Source organism: Nicotiana sylvestris, chromosome 2, assembly GCF_000393655.2.
Source record: "Nicotiana sylvestris chromosome 2, ASM39365v2, whole genome shotgun sequence".
NCBI classification, from domain to species: Eukaryota; Viridiplantae; Streptophyta; class Magnoliopsida; order Solanales; family Solanaceae; genus Nicotiana; species Nicotiana sylvestris.
This window is the reverse complement of record NC_091058.1, coordinates 116,210,429-116,226,010: the sequence shown is the minus strand read 5'-3', so window position 1 is coordinate 116,226,010 and position 15,582 is coordinate 116,210,429. Positions and strand designations below refer to the sequence as shown.

Sequence of the window (15,582 nt, the reverse complement as noted above, 5' to 3'; positions counted from 1 at the left end):
GTAATATGTGAAACCATGTTAAAAATAGTAGTATTATTAATCCTAAACCTCAAGGGAGGTTTCTGTAATTAGCTCCCCTCCCCCTTGAAGAAAAATATTTGAATAATGCTGCAGAGCTCACATGGCGCAAGAATATTTTTATTAATATTGGTATAATGCATCAATCATACATGGAGCAAGCAATTGTGTTGACCTTCAGGCTTCAGAGATACTCCTTTTCATAGTTAGCAGAACATGATGTATTTAACCACTAGATAATGTAAAGCTCGTACTCTGGATTATTATACTTATGGATTACATAGCCATTGTCGGTGGATTATTACTTGCCTGGACTTTCGTTCAATTAATTTGTTGGATTTCAACAAGCAAAAGATGTAACAAAAAGCTTCCACCAGGACCAATTCCACTACCACTGATTGGAAATCTTCACAACATACTTGGTGGTCAACCCCATCAGTCCCTGACGAAACTAGCTGAAAAATATGGCCCAATAATCAGCCTCAGGTTGGGCCAAATAACGACGGTGGTAATATCTTCATCAGCGGTGGCAAAAGAAGTTATCCAAAAGCAAGATTTGGCCTTCTCCAGCAGAACAATCCCAGATGCAATCCATGCCCTTAATCACTATCAATTCTCTGTTATATGGCTGCCAGTTCATAGTCGGTGGAGAAGCCTCCGGAAAATCATGAATACTTATATCTTCTCTGGCAACAGGCTTGACGCAAATCAGCATCTCAGGTATATATCAAATCAATAAAGTTTGCTTGAGTCAAAATGAGTTGGGTTAAGATGAGTCAAATAGCTGGTCAAAATCCGATCGACTAAACATGATCCAATTTTACTTTGTTTTGTTTAAAAGAGAAATGCACAAACTTATGTTTTTTTCTTAAATTATCAGGTTAAGTTCTTCCAGGTTTATATTTTCCAATTTCCTAATCTAATTTTGTGTATTTAGGTTTATATTACTAAGAAAAATTGCCGATTTTGCAACTTCTAATCTCAGGTCCCAAAAGATCCAAGATTTAATAGCTTATTGCCGTCGGTGTAGCCAAACAGGGGATGCAGTGAATATAGGCCAAGCTGCTTTTGAGACCTCTATGAATTTACTTTCGAGTACTATTTTTTCAAAGGATGTAGTGGACCCTTATGCAAATTCAGGTAAAGAATTCAAGGATGCGGTGTGCAAAATCACGGAAGAAGCTGGTAAGCCCAATTTGGCTGATTATTTCCCCTTGTTGAAAAGGATAGATCCTCAAGGGATAAGGCGATGCGTAGGCAAGAATTTCGATAAATTGCTTCAGCAGATTGAGGTATTGATTGATGAACGGTTGGAGGAAAGTAGGAAATCGCCAACTAGAGATAGCATAGATGTTCTTGATGTTTTGTTAAATACTAGCCAAGAAGATCCGGAGGCAATCGACAGAAATCACATAGAGCGGTTATGCCTGGTATTTATTTCAGCTACTTATCTTCATTAAGTTCCTTATTTGCCACATGCTGCTCTAATTGGCTTCATTAGGTTCCTGTTCATTTTAATTTTTCTTCATATACAAATCCAGTTCAATGGGATTTACTTCTAAAGTAGAAATTCTTTTGTCCTGTCAAAGTCAATGTACAAGCTTGATTTCCTGAGCTAGAACGAAATGGACATATGAGCAATCCATTACGTGAACACAATTGATCGGACCAACAAGAAGAGAAAGAAAGGTCGATTCCCCAAATACCTTAACAGAGTTGAGCTTTAGGGGGATTCTTTTTTGTGGTATTGGACATAAAAAAAGTCAAGTATACTATGCAGGCTTGATTTACTGGAATATTTGCTTCAAAGAACTCCTTCAAGCTTGAAAGTTTAGCACAAATAGCTTTATTTGACAATTAGCTGGAAGTCGGGTAATATCTGTGTTTGACCTTTATTAGCATATGCTACTCACATAATTTACCCTTCCTCAGTTACTCTTTGGCCAAATTGTAGAGATTTATCCATCATAGGAAGTGTAATGGATAATAGGGGAAGAGCTATTGTCGACAGTCGTATGCCACATTGTTGTATTTACGTTGAAAAGAATACACATATTTATCGCCTCAGAATTATGAAAGGGTCCGTTATATGGAGTACTTGATATCTTATAAAAAGCTAATCTGTAAAGAAAAGAATCAGTGGCACATTCAATTTAGACGAGTACATCACCATGATTTATCACATATAGTAAGTATAAACTTTCTGTCTGCATCCCTTATAGTTAGTTATATTGCAGGACCTTTTTATTGCTGGAACTGACACAACTTCAAATACACTAGAATGGGCAATGGTAGAGATCATGAGAAAACCAGACATAATGGAAAAAGCTAAAGCCGAGCTTGCAGAAGTTATTGGGAAAGGCAAGATAGTAGAAGAAGCTGATGTTGCTAGACTCCCTTATCTACAGTACATAGTTAAAGAAACCTTACGGATGTACCCAACAGTTCCCTTTATGATTCGCAAGGTAGATCAAGACGTTGAGGCGTGTGGGTACTTTGTCCCGAGAGCTTCTCAAGTGTTAGTGAATCTATGGTCAATAGGTCGTGACCCAACTATATGGGAAGAGCCTTTGGTATTTAAGCCTGAGAGATTTTGGGGTTCAAAAGTGGACGTTCGTGGCCAGGATTTTGAATTCATTCCATTTGGTGCTGGTAGGAGAATTTGCCCCGGGTTACCTTTGGCAAATAGAACAGTTCCTGTAATGTTGGGTTCATTATTGAATTCATTTGATTGGAAAGCTGAAGGTGATATTGCACCAGCGGATTTGGATGTGGAAGAAAGGTTTGGTATTACACTAGCGAGAGCACGTCCTTTACGAGCTGTACCTGTTCTGCTATAAATGTTTGCTCCAAATTGGTCATGTAATACCATTATTATTGACAAGACAACACCCCAAACTAAGGCATTGGGGAGTCTTGATTCAGGCATGAATATTGAAGTTCCACATTAGTTTATGATTTGTTATTTGTAGCCCTCCTAAGTAAGGATGCTTTTGTTTTTTGTATATAATGACAGGAGCTTATATTATCGTGGTATCAGAAGTCTAAATATCATAACTTATCTCTCAAGATCAAATTTAGATTGTAAAAGGGCTCTCTTTCTTTGCATCTCTTGGGAGATCAGGGTATAACAAACTATTCTAGATTTACCCACCTTCCATGTAGATAGTTCAAATTACCAGTATGTAATTCTCTTCCTCCTTTTTTTTTTCCTCCTCCCTTTTATAATTTATATAGGTCAAAATTCAGTGACATTATTTATTCTTCAAGCTACTATTGATGTTATTACGCTGATTAGTGCTTTGTACTAAATTTGCACAGTATCTATCAACAAGTCCCTAATAAACTGTTTGGCATTCACTTTTCTTAGTTGTATTTGAAATTTTGGTTCAACTTTGGATTGCTTTGGATGTTTTAGTCTACCTGGAACTCACCCCTCTTCATCATCTGTTGACGATTAATACTTGCCTGCACTTTGTTTCAACGGAAAAGGGCCAAAAATGTCCCTCTAGTATGTGAAATCGAGGGCATCTGCCCTCCGTTAAAACTTTGGCCCTGGCCTACCCCTCCCGTTAATACCTTGGGCCAAAAATGCCCCCTTTTTCGTTCCCCACCCAACAGAAAATAATTTAGGGACTCATTAAAGTTAATTATATTATTAATTAATAGATTTAACTATTTGACTTTTAAATTAATATTTTAAATTACTTTTTAACTTGACCCATTATAATCTGAGTTGACCCAACCCAACCCTGCTACTCGTTCTAGGGCTCGTTTGTGAGGGCTTTGTTGGTTGAAAGTGGAACATAAATCAAGTTTTTTATAGTGAAATCTGGAAAATCAAGGTATGCTACTAATCACTGTTATACTTTTTTATCGTGGAGTTAGGGTTGGTTGGCCCTTTTCTTTTTAAAGAAATATTTTCTTTTTGGTGTTGTTGTAAGAGTAAATGATTTTAAAACTTGGTTTTATATCTAAAGTTTAGTTTTTTGATGTTTGTATTGGAATATTTATGGTTCCGAGCCAGCTTCTTGTCTTTTAGGGTTTATTATGATTTGTATTTGATGGTTGTTATTGTGCAGTTACTGATGTGGTTCATTTTTTGTCCCCTTTTTCTGTTCCTTTGCATGTGAAAGCTATTGAAGATGATTGAGAAAGTTGACCTGGTTTTCCACTATGGGGGTAACTGGGTAAATTTATCTGAATTTCTATAAAATTAGAATATGTTGCATGTTTTGTCTGGTTATGAATCTGGTGGTGTTCGATTTGCTCTTATTTGTGATGAGTTTACAAAGAACTTAGGGTTTACAAAAATCAAACAACTTTTAGTAACCGGACTTCTGGAAGATATTACCTGGTAACAGATGATGATGATATGAGGATCTTGCAGTATGGTTTAGAGTTATAAATTTCTTTGCTGTAGATGATTCGGATTTGAGGGTTTTTGCTCAAGATATCAAATACCACATTGAAACACACATTGTAAATGTCGATGTAGCTTCTGACCAAGAAAGTACTATAAGTGCTTGTGACTCTGATGATTCAATTTCATCTTATTATAATTCTGAAGAACTTGAGGCTTTTAGCCAAGAAAGAAGGAGGGATATGAGCTATAAATTGGAGAACTATATGGAATTAGAGAAGGGTCAAACATTTAAGGATATGACTGAGGCCAGAAAAGTAATAAACTTCTATGCAATAACTAATCGTAAAGGTTTGAGGTTAAAAAAAGTGATAATACTAGGGCCAGATGTAAGTGCCAAGATGAATGCCCTTTTGTCTGTTTCATATCAAACGATGGCAGGAGTGACACCTTTAGAATCAAAACCTTGAATCCTAATCACATTTGTGACCCTGTGTTTAGAAACCTTATGGCAGGTGCCAAAACATTAGCTCATATATTTAAGAGTAGATTTCAGTATAATCCTCAATACAAGGTAAAAGATATGAGAGGAGAGTTGGAGACTAGTTATGACCTAAATGTGCCTAAGACTATGGTGAAAAGAGGTAAGAGGTTTTCTGTTGGGTGGGGAACGAAAAAGGGGCATTTTTGGCCCAAGGTATTAAGGGAGGGGTAGGCCAAGGCCAAAGTTTTAAAGAAGGGCAGATGCCCTCAATTTCACATAGTAGAGGGGTATTTTTGGCCCTTTTCCGTTGTTTCAATGCATTTCTTGCCTTTCAATAAGCAAAAGATGTAACAAAAAACTTCCACCAGGACTAATTCCCCTACCATTGCTTTTGGTGATCAACCCCACCAGTCCCTCGCAAAGCTAGCTGAAAAATATGGCCCAATAATCAGCCTCAGATTGGGCCAAATAACGACGGTGGTAATATCTTCATCAGCCGTGGCAAAAGATGTCCTCCAAAAGCAAGACTTGGCCTTCTCCAGTAGAACAATCCCAGATGCAATCCATGATCTTTATCACAACCAATTCACTGTTGAATGTCCTGGAGTTTCACGTGCGAAAGTTTAAACTCCATGACAGTGGTTATTTCAATTACAGAAGCTGAAAAGTGACTATTTGTGAATTTTATCCAACTTTGCATTATATGGGCTCATGTGCCATTCCGCGTATGATATCTCCTGCTAAATGTAGAGAATTTGCAGGTGTAGGATCCTCTTATGCAGCTCCCATTTCCACTTATTTTTCATCACAATGACACCTACTTACCGATCACTTTTATTTTCTGAGAGAGTGAGCATCAAATATTAAAGAATAGGAATGTTGAGTAAAATTTACAAGAAATTAATTCTTTTCACATGATTTTTGTATTCTTATGTTCATTCTGATATAGTGGAGTTACTCATTATAAGCAATGGCCATAGCCCATAAGTATATATTGATGGAATTACTCTGTATCAGTTTACTTTATATGCAAGTTCCTCATCCTTACATAAATTGAATCTCTATTTCAATTGGCAAGAAAAAACTAGTAATTAAAGAGTGGGGAGTAGTTCTGATGTTCAATCAAAGTCATATATATAATCATCTTATGTTTCATCATCTTCTTCACGCTTGCATGACAAAGTGCAGTCATATCTGCTTATTTACTACTTAGTTTAGTAGTGGATTGTACATGCACTCACTTTCTTGGATAAGTGGATTGTACCTAATTTGATTTGCCTTCACCATAATTGAACAGCCTCTCCATGTTTGCCGCACTAAACGGATTTTCTTAGGAGAGGACTTTCACTTGTCTCTAAGATCCTTTGGAGCAATTACTAGCTTATTAAGTTTCTATATATGCTGATACCCTTCAAGTCAAGAAAGTCAAAAAGCAAACAGTAAGAAGGACAGTCCCGTGCACAAAGTATATCACGTTCACATAGCAACAAGGGAAGGGTCGTATCCCAAGGGGTGAGATGTAGACAGCCTACCCTGATGCACGCATCAATGGCTGATTCCACAGCTCGAACCTGTAACCTTTAGGCCACACAACAATTTTACCGTTGTTCCAAGGCTCTCCTTCTCGTTACTAGTTAGTGCTAACATAATCCATTTTGCATACTCATTATCCGCCCATACGAGTGATTGTTCAACTAGGTTGGTGATACTAAAGTGCTAACGAATGTGAAGAAATACCGGAATATAGAATTACTAATTCTCTAACATTTTTTCCAAATTAGTCAGCTGAGGATCCACTTTGCGGTTTGAGCCCCACATATATACTCCAGTAGGTTGGCCATTTGTGGAGATGGGTGGGAGAGAAAAAATAATAGTATCTTACTCGTTAGAGTTTGTTAAGATCCTAAATGGTCTGGGACCAGAGTTTCGTTGGATTTCTGCTGCAATTCGTGCTCATGACTCCACTATTACGTACGAAGAACTCTATGAGAAGCTTCTTGATATGAGTTTTTCCTTAAACATGAAGAGTCAAAGAAAGCTCCGAGCCAGATTACTGTCGGTACTACTGCTACATTCAACAAATCTGGAAACTCGAATAATCGCAACAATCGTCGCTCCAACAGTGGCAGCAACCAACAATGGCGATACAACAATCGCTTTAATTTATAAAATCAGTGGCGATCTTCGAACACCAGCAACTTTTATGATGATGTTCGCTCCCAGTTGTGCAACAAACTAAGTTATGTTGCAAGTGTATGCAGATCCAAATCTCACAATCATTTTGAGGCTAAGGCCAACTATGTTTCGGGAATGCACACATAAGCAAATCCTTGAATTCTCGACTCTGAAGCATCTCACCACATAACTGATAACAATATTGGTGTGATGGTCGTTCAATTTAATCCTGCATCACAATTGCCAATAAAATTATATGGCTGCCACAGAACTTTGCAACTTGGAAGGCGCAATTTTCCATGCTTATGCATGGTCATAATCTTTATGGTCATCTAGATGGGTTTACTCCTGCTCCATCTCACACTATCACAACTGACACAATCCTTAGTGCCAATCCTACATTTGCTCTTTGATTCCGTCAAGACCAACTCATTCAAAACGCACTTATGGCATTTATTGATCCAACAATTGCCATTACTATTCCAACTCTTGATTCAACAAAAATATCCTGGGATGCATTGCACACTACATATGCGAACAAGTCCCAAACCAGAATTTTCAGTCTTCGCAATCGACTTGCGAGACTCATAAAAGACTCCCAATCAGTCACTGAATATTTGCAAAATATGCGATCCATAGCTGATGAACTCTCTGCTGCTGCTGCCCCGATCACAAGCTCTGATACCATATAAGAACAATAATAAAGCATAAAAGCTGATGTGTTTATTGAATCAAAGCAGCCTTTAAATACAAGAATGAAAAACTAATTCCCTAAACTAACTCCTCTAGAAGAGGAGGAATAAACTATTTACTGAACAAACTCCTTGAATAATGAGATATATTTGAGAAAATAAAGGACTAATAAAATCCTAACTACTAGTTAATAGAACACTTGGACTCAATTCTTTGTCTTTGGAACTTTACTACTATGGTTATGGGTTTTTTTCCCGTCATTTTTCTCGAATAGGTATGTTTTGTCCCTTTCTCTAATACTCGATGTTTATACTTTTCTGGGACAAATTTTTTCAAGATACAGTTCTTCTTCTGCTATGGTTTAATTGATTTATATTTGATTGATATTTATTTATGTTTGGTTTACTCATTGTTGGGTAATATAAAAGATATGCAATATTCTAAAAATGGTACATCTTATTCAAAAGTCACATTGTTCTATTAGTTATTGACTATCTTTGATAGTTTGAAACTATTATTTTATTTTATTATCTTGCTGATTAGCTCTTCTTAATTGAGTTTGGAAAACTATTGTCAAGTTGGGAAATAGAACAATCGACACTTCAGTACTACTTAAAGTTGTGAAATTCAAACCCGATAGAAACAATGATAGATAGATAGTGGTATTCCAATAGAAGAGATCAACAAGCATTAGGTTTTGAGTAGCATGCTAATGTTACCAAAATATCATGATGGCATGAGCAGTAATATCGCAGAACCCAGTAGCTCGAATCAGGGCTTTGGTATGCGTATTTTTTTAACTAGATAGCTCTGTCGCTAATTTTTTTTGTTCATTACCATTATGTAATTTTTAAAAAGTTTATCCTAATGATATTCAATTGGGTAAATTGATTTTGACCCCAACAGAGACTAAGTTATTATCCTTAATTTGTTAGGGCCTCTCTTTTGTCTTACTATTTTTAATTGAGTTGCTCTGCAATTGTAAGGAGGACTCTTGCGAGGATATCGAAATTTACCCAATTAAGGATAATAACTTAAGGATAATAACTTAAGGATATCGTTGATACATATATAAAGTATGTAGGATTGGCGAGGATATCGAAATTTCCTGGAAAGGAGGACTCTTGCAATTGTAAGGAATGCAACATGTTGTTTGATACATAGTTGATACATATATAAAGTATGTTGTTTGAGCTTTAATGCCCTATAATGATTTTCCCAACTGGATATAAAACTTAATCTAATTGACAATGTTCGCCACCCTCATTTCTCTAACATAGAGCTTATTTGGCCAAATTCTCAACAAAAAAAATCGTTTTTTGAGTTGTTTATAATTTATATAGTGTTTTTTATTGATCAAAGAAATAGAATAATTTATTGTTTGCTTGCGAGAAAAGAAGATTTCTAGATTTTGTTTGTATCTTCTAGAATGAACTTAAGATTATATACCTTTTAAAAAGATTGAGCACTTATATTATTATCGCTCCTTTATTGAGTTAGCTAAATAAGATCAACAATCGCAATTTTTAGCAACTATTATTTTTTAACTTCTATTCTATAACTCAAATGCAATTTGTTAATATAATATTTATATAAATTTTAAAAAAAATCATTTACTAAGACGAGGGTACGCGCACAAATTAAAACTAGTTAAACAAAAAGTCTAATAAATAGGCAAAATTGTTCTATTTCTAATAGTATAAGGAAAATTTAACCGATTTCCCTTAAAGATACCGTAATTTCTTTTCAAGTAATGAAATCATCATCAAAAAAATACAATAGAGACATTAATAAGGTGGATAAGAAGTAAAAACAATAAAATCATGTCCAAATAGAAAGTGTTCTGATAGTAACTTAATCAGTACTCCCTCCGTTCCAGTTCATGTGAACTTATTTCCTTTTTGGTCCGTTCCAAAAAGAATGACCACTTTCTTAATTAGGAAACAATTTAGCTTAAACCTTAATGAGAAACTTTTATAACCAGACAAATACTCTGGACCCCTTTTTAACTTGTTTGGGACCACACATTCAAAAAATCTTCATTTTTTCTTAAATTTCGTGTCTAGTCAAACATGTTGACATAGATTGGAATGGAGGGAGTAGTAATTAATATTGAATATATGAGATAAAGTCTAACGGGTAACGTATTGAACTTATTACCATTTGGCATATAATAATGGACTAAATATAAAGTATAAACATTTCGGATTTTTGGATATCCAAAAATCCAAAGTATCAAATCCAACATCCAATTCGAAATCCAATCCGTAATCCGAAAATTCAAACCAAAAATCCAAAAAATTTGGATTTCGGGTTTGCCCAAACTATGCCCACCCCTAGCTATAACATAAGGAATTAAAATGTTAATGATCGCTTTCACATTTCGTTAGACCTAAAATTGGACTAATATGTACAGTCAGGCCTCTCTATAACAACATTTTTATACAACAACACTTCACTATAAAAGTCAAGTTTTCCCGGAACTAAATTTCATGTTATGTTATAATATATATATATATAACATTTCTTTGCTATAACATCTAAAAATATTCGGAGCAAACAAGGCTGTTATAGAGATGCTAGACTATATTTATAGAGGAAGAAAGCTAAAATGGGACATTCCAGTAATACTTTTCTAGTAGAGTAAAACAGTAACTACATACTCCCATTAACGAGCGAGTGCAAGCGATATAGATAACATATGTCCTTAAATACAATACTGACATCCCAAGTAATACATTTCTTGGAACATTCGATGCACATTATATTTACATTTCTTGAGCTTGTCAATCCCAACTTGTTTTGGACTGATAGTTGTTTAAGTATTCTTGATCTGTAGAGGGAAGAAAAGGATTGCACTTGCTGCTCAGCTGTGTGCAGAATTGGTGGGTTGATCCGGAAGATGGAGAGGACAGCCGATGATTGTTGGACTTTAAGCCATTAGGCTTTAAAGATTAGAAGTGTGAATTGGAAAATGGTGGGAAATAAAATGGAGGGAGATGAAAAATTTAGAAAATTTGAATCAAATGAGCTTTGTCAAATGAACTTTGTCCCTCATTGGTGAGGGACAACTACACTTGTGTATATATATAGGATCACTTTTTAGAGCTCTTAAAAGGAGTTGAAGAGAATGAAGCCTCGCGCCGTCGTCGTCGCTCGACTCGGATTCGGATTTGTCAACTGATCGATGAGATTAATTTTTTGACAAAGTTTATTTAATTAATTATTTAAGAATTAATTAAGTGTCAGTCAGTTAATTAACTGAAATTCAAAATGTTGAACGTTGGTTTTCCCTTTTGAACAAACACCTTTTCCTTTCAAATATCTGTTCACATTATGAACAGACATCACACCTCTTCCGACAATTGCCTATAAATTCTGAGGCATGGCTTCCTTTTCAGGGACTGAAAAATACAGAACTTCCTTCTGAAAATCCTACATTCTACTTCGCAGTTTCTCTTTCAAATTCGTAAGTGTGATTTTGCTCCGTTCTTTGAGTTAGTTGGTATCCTACAGTTTATATTGCCACTGTTGCAGGAAGGTTTATTCCGTTTCATCCTGGAAGGATTTAATCCATTACCTTGGCAACTTGTGAGGGAGTTAAAATTCCTTAAGGACGTACAAGGAAATTGTGGACTAGGAATATTTCTTATAGTATACAGTTTTTTTCAGTTTCTTCTAACAGTTTTCTAATTTCTGTTTTAACACAGTAGCGACAACAAGCTTAAGGAATTTTAATTAACGTTTCTGTGTTGAAATCTATATTGAACTATTATCTATATTTTGTATACTGCTTTGGAGACTAAAGCCTTGGTGCTTTCTACTCCGCTATATTTTTTACTCCGGTTTAAAGAACATAAAAACTTTACCGAGGTATTAAATTTGAATACGGTTTGAAGAATATAATAAACTTCACCGTTTATATTTTGAATGTTTGGTTTGGTATTCAGTTTGAAGATATAAAACCTTCACTGATTTTAAAAAGTTCTGTTTGTTGCCAACTTTACAGAAAAATGGCAAATGAGGACCAAACTAATGCTAATGGAACGGGTGCTACTGTTACGAGTGTTGCTGCCTCGTCGAGCCGTTCAACTCCTGCTCATGCTATGGCACCAGCAGAAAAACCCGGAAAGTTTTCCGGAATTGACTTCAAACGTTGGCAAATGAAGATGCTCTTCTATATTACTACGTTGTGTTTGCAGCGATTCATCAAGGAGGATCCTTCGGTCATGGCTGAAGGCACTCCGGATGACGAACGATTTGTTGTAACTGAAGCATGGAAACATTCTGATTTCTTGTGCAAAAACTACATTTTGAGTTGTTTGGAAGATAGCTTGTACAATGTCTATAGTGTCATGGAAACTTCAAAAGTGTTATGAAATGCGCTTGAGAAGAAGTACAAGACTGAGGATGCCGGACTTAAGAAGTTCGTGGCTGCAAGGTTTTTGAATTTCAAGATGGTTGACACTAGGTCGGTCATAACTTAAGTTCAAGAAATACAAGTCATTGTACATGACCTCCTTGCTGAAGGTATGACCCGAATCAATAATTTTATTAATAAGATTTATCTTGTTATTAATTATGAATTTATTATTGAAGGTATGGTCATAAATGAGGCCTTTCAAGTTGCCGCTTTCATTGAGAAGTTACCTCCATTGTGAAAGGACTTTAAGAACTATCTAAAACACAAGCGGAAGGAGATGACACTTGAAGATTTGATTGTTCGTTTGAGGATAGAAGAAGACAACAAAAATGCTAAAAAGAAGTCACGTGGAAACTCGACAATAATAAGGGCTAACATTGTTGAGGAGGCGCCACAAAATAAAAAGAGAAAGAAGGCTTCTGGATCAAAAAATTACCAAGCAAGAAAAAGTTCAAGGGTAATTGCCACAACTGTGGAAAGTCTGGGCATAATGTCGTGGACTATCGTGCACCAAAGAATGATGTACAAAAGAATAAGAAGAAGAAGAATCAAGCTAACATGGTTGAAAATGCTAAAGAAATGGAGGACTTGTGTGCCATGTTGTCTGAATGCAACTTGGTAGGAAATCCTAAAGAATGGTGGATTTATTCTAGAGCCACCCCCATGTTTATGCTAACAAAGAGTTATTTTCTTCCTATGCCCCCGCAGGACCCGACGAGACAATTTTCATGGGAAATTCGTCTACAGCCAAAGTTGAAGGAATTGGTAAGTTTGCTTTAAAGATGACGTCGGGAAAAATTGTGACTCTAAACCAAGTTCTCCATGTTCCAGAAATTCGCAAGAATCTTGTGTCTACCTCACTTCTTGTCAAGAATGGATTCAAATGTATTTTTGTTTCTAATAGTGTTGTACTAAGTAAGAATGATGTGTATGTATGAAAAAGATACTTGAATGAGGGCCTTTTTAAGCTAAATGTAATAGCAGTTCCTATCAATAAAGTTAATGCTTCTTCTTACTTACTTGAGTCAAACACTTTATGGCATGTACGTTCAAAACATTGCGAAAAATGATAAATTTGGAAGTATTGACAAAATTTGATTGAATTAATTCCAAATGTCAAATATGCATGGAATCAAAGTATGCTAAGCATCCTTATAAGTCCGTTGAAAGGAATTCAAGTCCTTTAGACTTAATTCACACAGATATTTGCGACATGAAGTCAACACCATCACGCGGTGGGAAAAGGTATTTCATTACTTTTATTGACGATAGTACGAGATATTGCTATATTTACTTACTTAATAGTAAAGATGAAGCAATTGATGCTTTCAAGCAATACAAAATTGAAGTTAAAACACAACTAAACAAAAAGATCAAAATGATAAGAAGTGATAGGGGTGACGAATATGAATTTCCTTTTGAAGAAATATGTTTGGAAAATAGCATTATTCACCAAACAACTGCCCCTTACTCTCCACAATCTAATGGAATTGTGGAGAGAAAGAATCGAACGTTGTTGATAAGTTCTGGTTTACCATAGAACTTGTGAGGGAAGGCTATACTTACAGCTAACCGAATAATCAACCATGTACCTCATAGTAAAACACAGTCCATTCCTTATGAAAAATGGAAAGGAAGGAAGCCCAGCTTGAAATACTTCAAAGTGTGGGGGTGTTTAGCTAAGGTACAAGTTCTTAAACCTAAAAGGGTTAAGATAGGTCCAAAAACGGTTGATTGTGTATTTATTGGATATGTAACCAATAGCAAGGCATATCGTTTTCTGGTTCATAAATCAGAAAATCCTGAAATCCACGTTAATATGATAATAGAATCAGATAATGCTGAAGTCTTTGAAACTATTTATCCGTATAAAAAGGAAAGTGAATTGTCCTACCAAAAGTCAAAACGACCTCGGGAGGAAACAACAGATAGTATGCCTAATGAGGAAAATCCGAGAAGAAGTAAACGTCAAAGGACATCTACTTCATTCGGTCCAGATTTTCTGACATTCCTACTAGAAAATGAGCCTCGAACCTTCAAGGAAGAAATGTCTTCCTCAAAAGCACAATATTGGAAAGAAGCTTTCAATAGTGAAATAGAATCCATATTGAGCAACCACACCTGAGAATTGGTTGATCTTCCTCCAGGTAACAAAACTTTGGGTTCTAAATGGATTTTCAAGAAGATAATGAAAGACGATGGTACTATTGACAAATACAAGGCAAGACTTGTTGTCAAAGGATTTAGACAGCGAGAAGGTCTTGACTATTTTGACACATACTTGCCGGTAACAAGAATTACATCCATTCGGACGCTAATAGTGTTAGCCGCCTTGTATGATCTTCAAATCCATCAAATGGATGTTAAAACAGCCTTCTTAAATGGTGATCTAGAGGAAAAAATTTACATGAACCAACCTGGAGGGTTTGTGGTTCCGGAAAAAGAAAAGAAGGCGTGTCGACTTGTTAAGTCCCTTTATGGACTAAAACAAGCACCCAAACAATGGCATGCGAAATTTGACCAAACAATGTTGTCAAATGGCTTTAAGATTAAAGAATGTGATAAATGTGTTTACATTAAAAACGTTCCAAATCATATAGTCATTGTTTGCTTATATGTTGATGATATGCTAATAATGAGCAAAGACATTGCCGACATTCAAGCTACTTAGCGTATGCTTGCTAGTAAGTTTGATATGAAAGACTTAGGAGTTGCCGATGTAATTCTAGGAATTAAAATCCAGAGGACTCCTCAGGGTCTAGCTTTGTCTCAATCACATTACGTGAAAATGGTACTTGAAAAATTCAAACACTTGGAATTTAGAAGTGCAAGAACTCCAATTGACTTAAACCATCATCTTGTAAAGAATAAAGGTGAAAGCACGTCTCAATTGGAGTATGCTCGTGTGTTGGGAAGCTTAATGTATATCAATAACTCTACACGTCCTGATATAGCTTGTGCAATAAGTAAACTCAGTCGATTCACAAGTAATCCCAACAAACATCACTGGGTGGCAATGAAACGAGTTCTGGGATATTTGGAATATACCCAAGACTACGCTTTGCACTACAATAAATATCCTGTGGTTATCGAAGGATATAGTGATGCAAATTGGATAACCGACTCAACAGAAACAAAGTCCACAAGTGGATATGTTTTTACTGTTGGTGGAGGAGCAATATCTTAGAAGTCTTCCAAACAGACGTGCATCGCTCGCTCTACAATGGAATCAGAGTTTATAGCTTTGGATAAGGACGACGAAGAAGCTGAATGGCTTCGAAATTTCTTAGAAGACATTTCGTTCTGGCCAAAACCTTTGGCTCCTATATGCATATATTGTGATAGTGAGGCTGCAATAAGACGGACATGGAGCGTTATATATAACGAAAAGTCTCGTCATATACGACGAAGACATAAAACCATTAG

General features: G+C 35.9%; 1 protein-coding gene across 1 annotated transcript; it reads left to right on the top strand.

Moving 5' to 3' along the window:
* The first annotated feature begins 7 nt into the window (after positions 1 to 7).
* Positions 8 to 3,046, top strand: LOC104215090 (geraniol 8-hydroxylase-like). Its single transcript, XM_009764839.2, has 3 exons — positions 8 to 738; positions 1,004 to 1,448; positions 2,256 to 3,046. The coding sequence occupies exons 1-3, from the start codon at positions 290 to 292 to the stop codon at positions 2,856 to 2,858; spliced, it is 1,497 nt and encodes a 498-aa protein (XP_009763141.1). The 5' UTR covers positions 8 to 289; the 3' UTR covers positions 2,859 to 3,046.
* Positions 3,047 to 15,582: the final 12,536 nt, after the last annotated feature.

What these genes read in the sequence shown, in the direction of transcription:
- LOC104215090 (XM_009764839.2), top strand. Translation starts at nt 290, where the DNA reads ATGGATTACATAGCCATTGTCGGTGGATTATTACTTGCCTGGACTTTC. An exon ending in GACGCAAATCAGCATCTCAG is followed by an intron (nt 739 to 1,003) that starts GTATATATCAAA and finishes TTCTAATCTCAG; the next exon opens with GTCCCAAAAGATCCAAGATT. An exon ending in ACATAGAGCGGTTATGCCTG is followed by an intron (nt 1,449 to 2,255) that starts GTATTTATTTCA and finishes GTTATATTGCAG; the next exon opens with GACCTTTTTATTGCTGGAAC.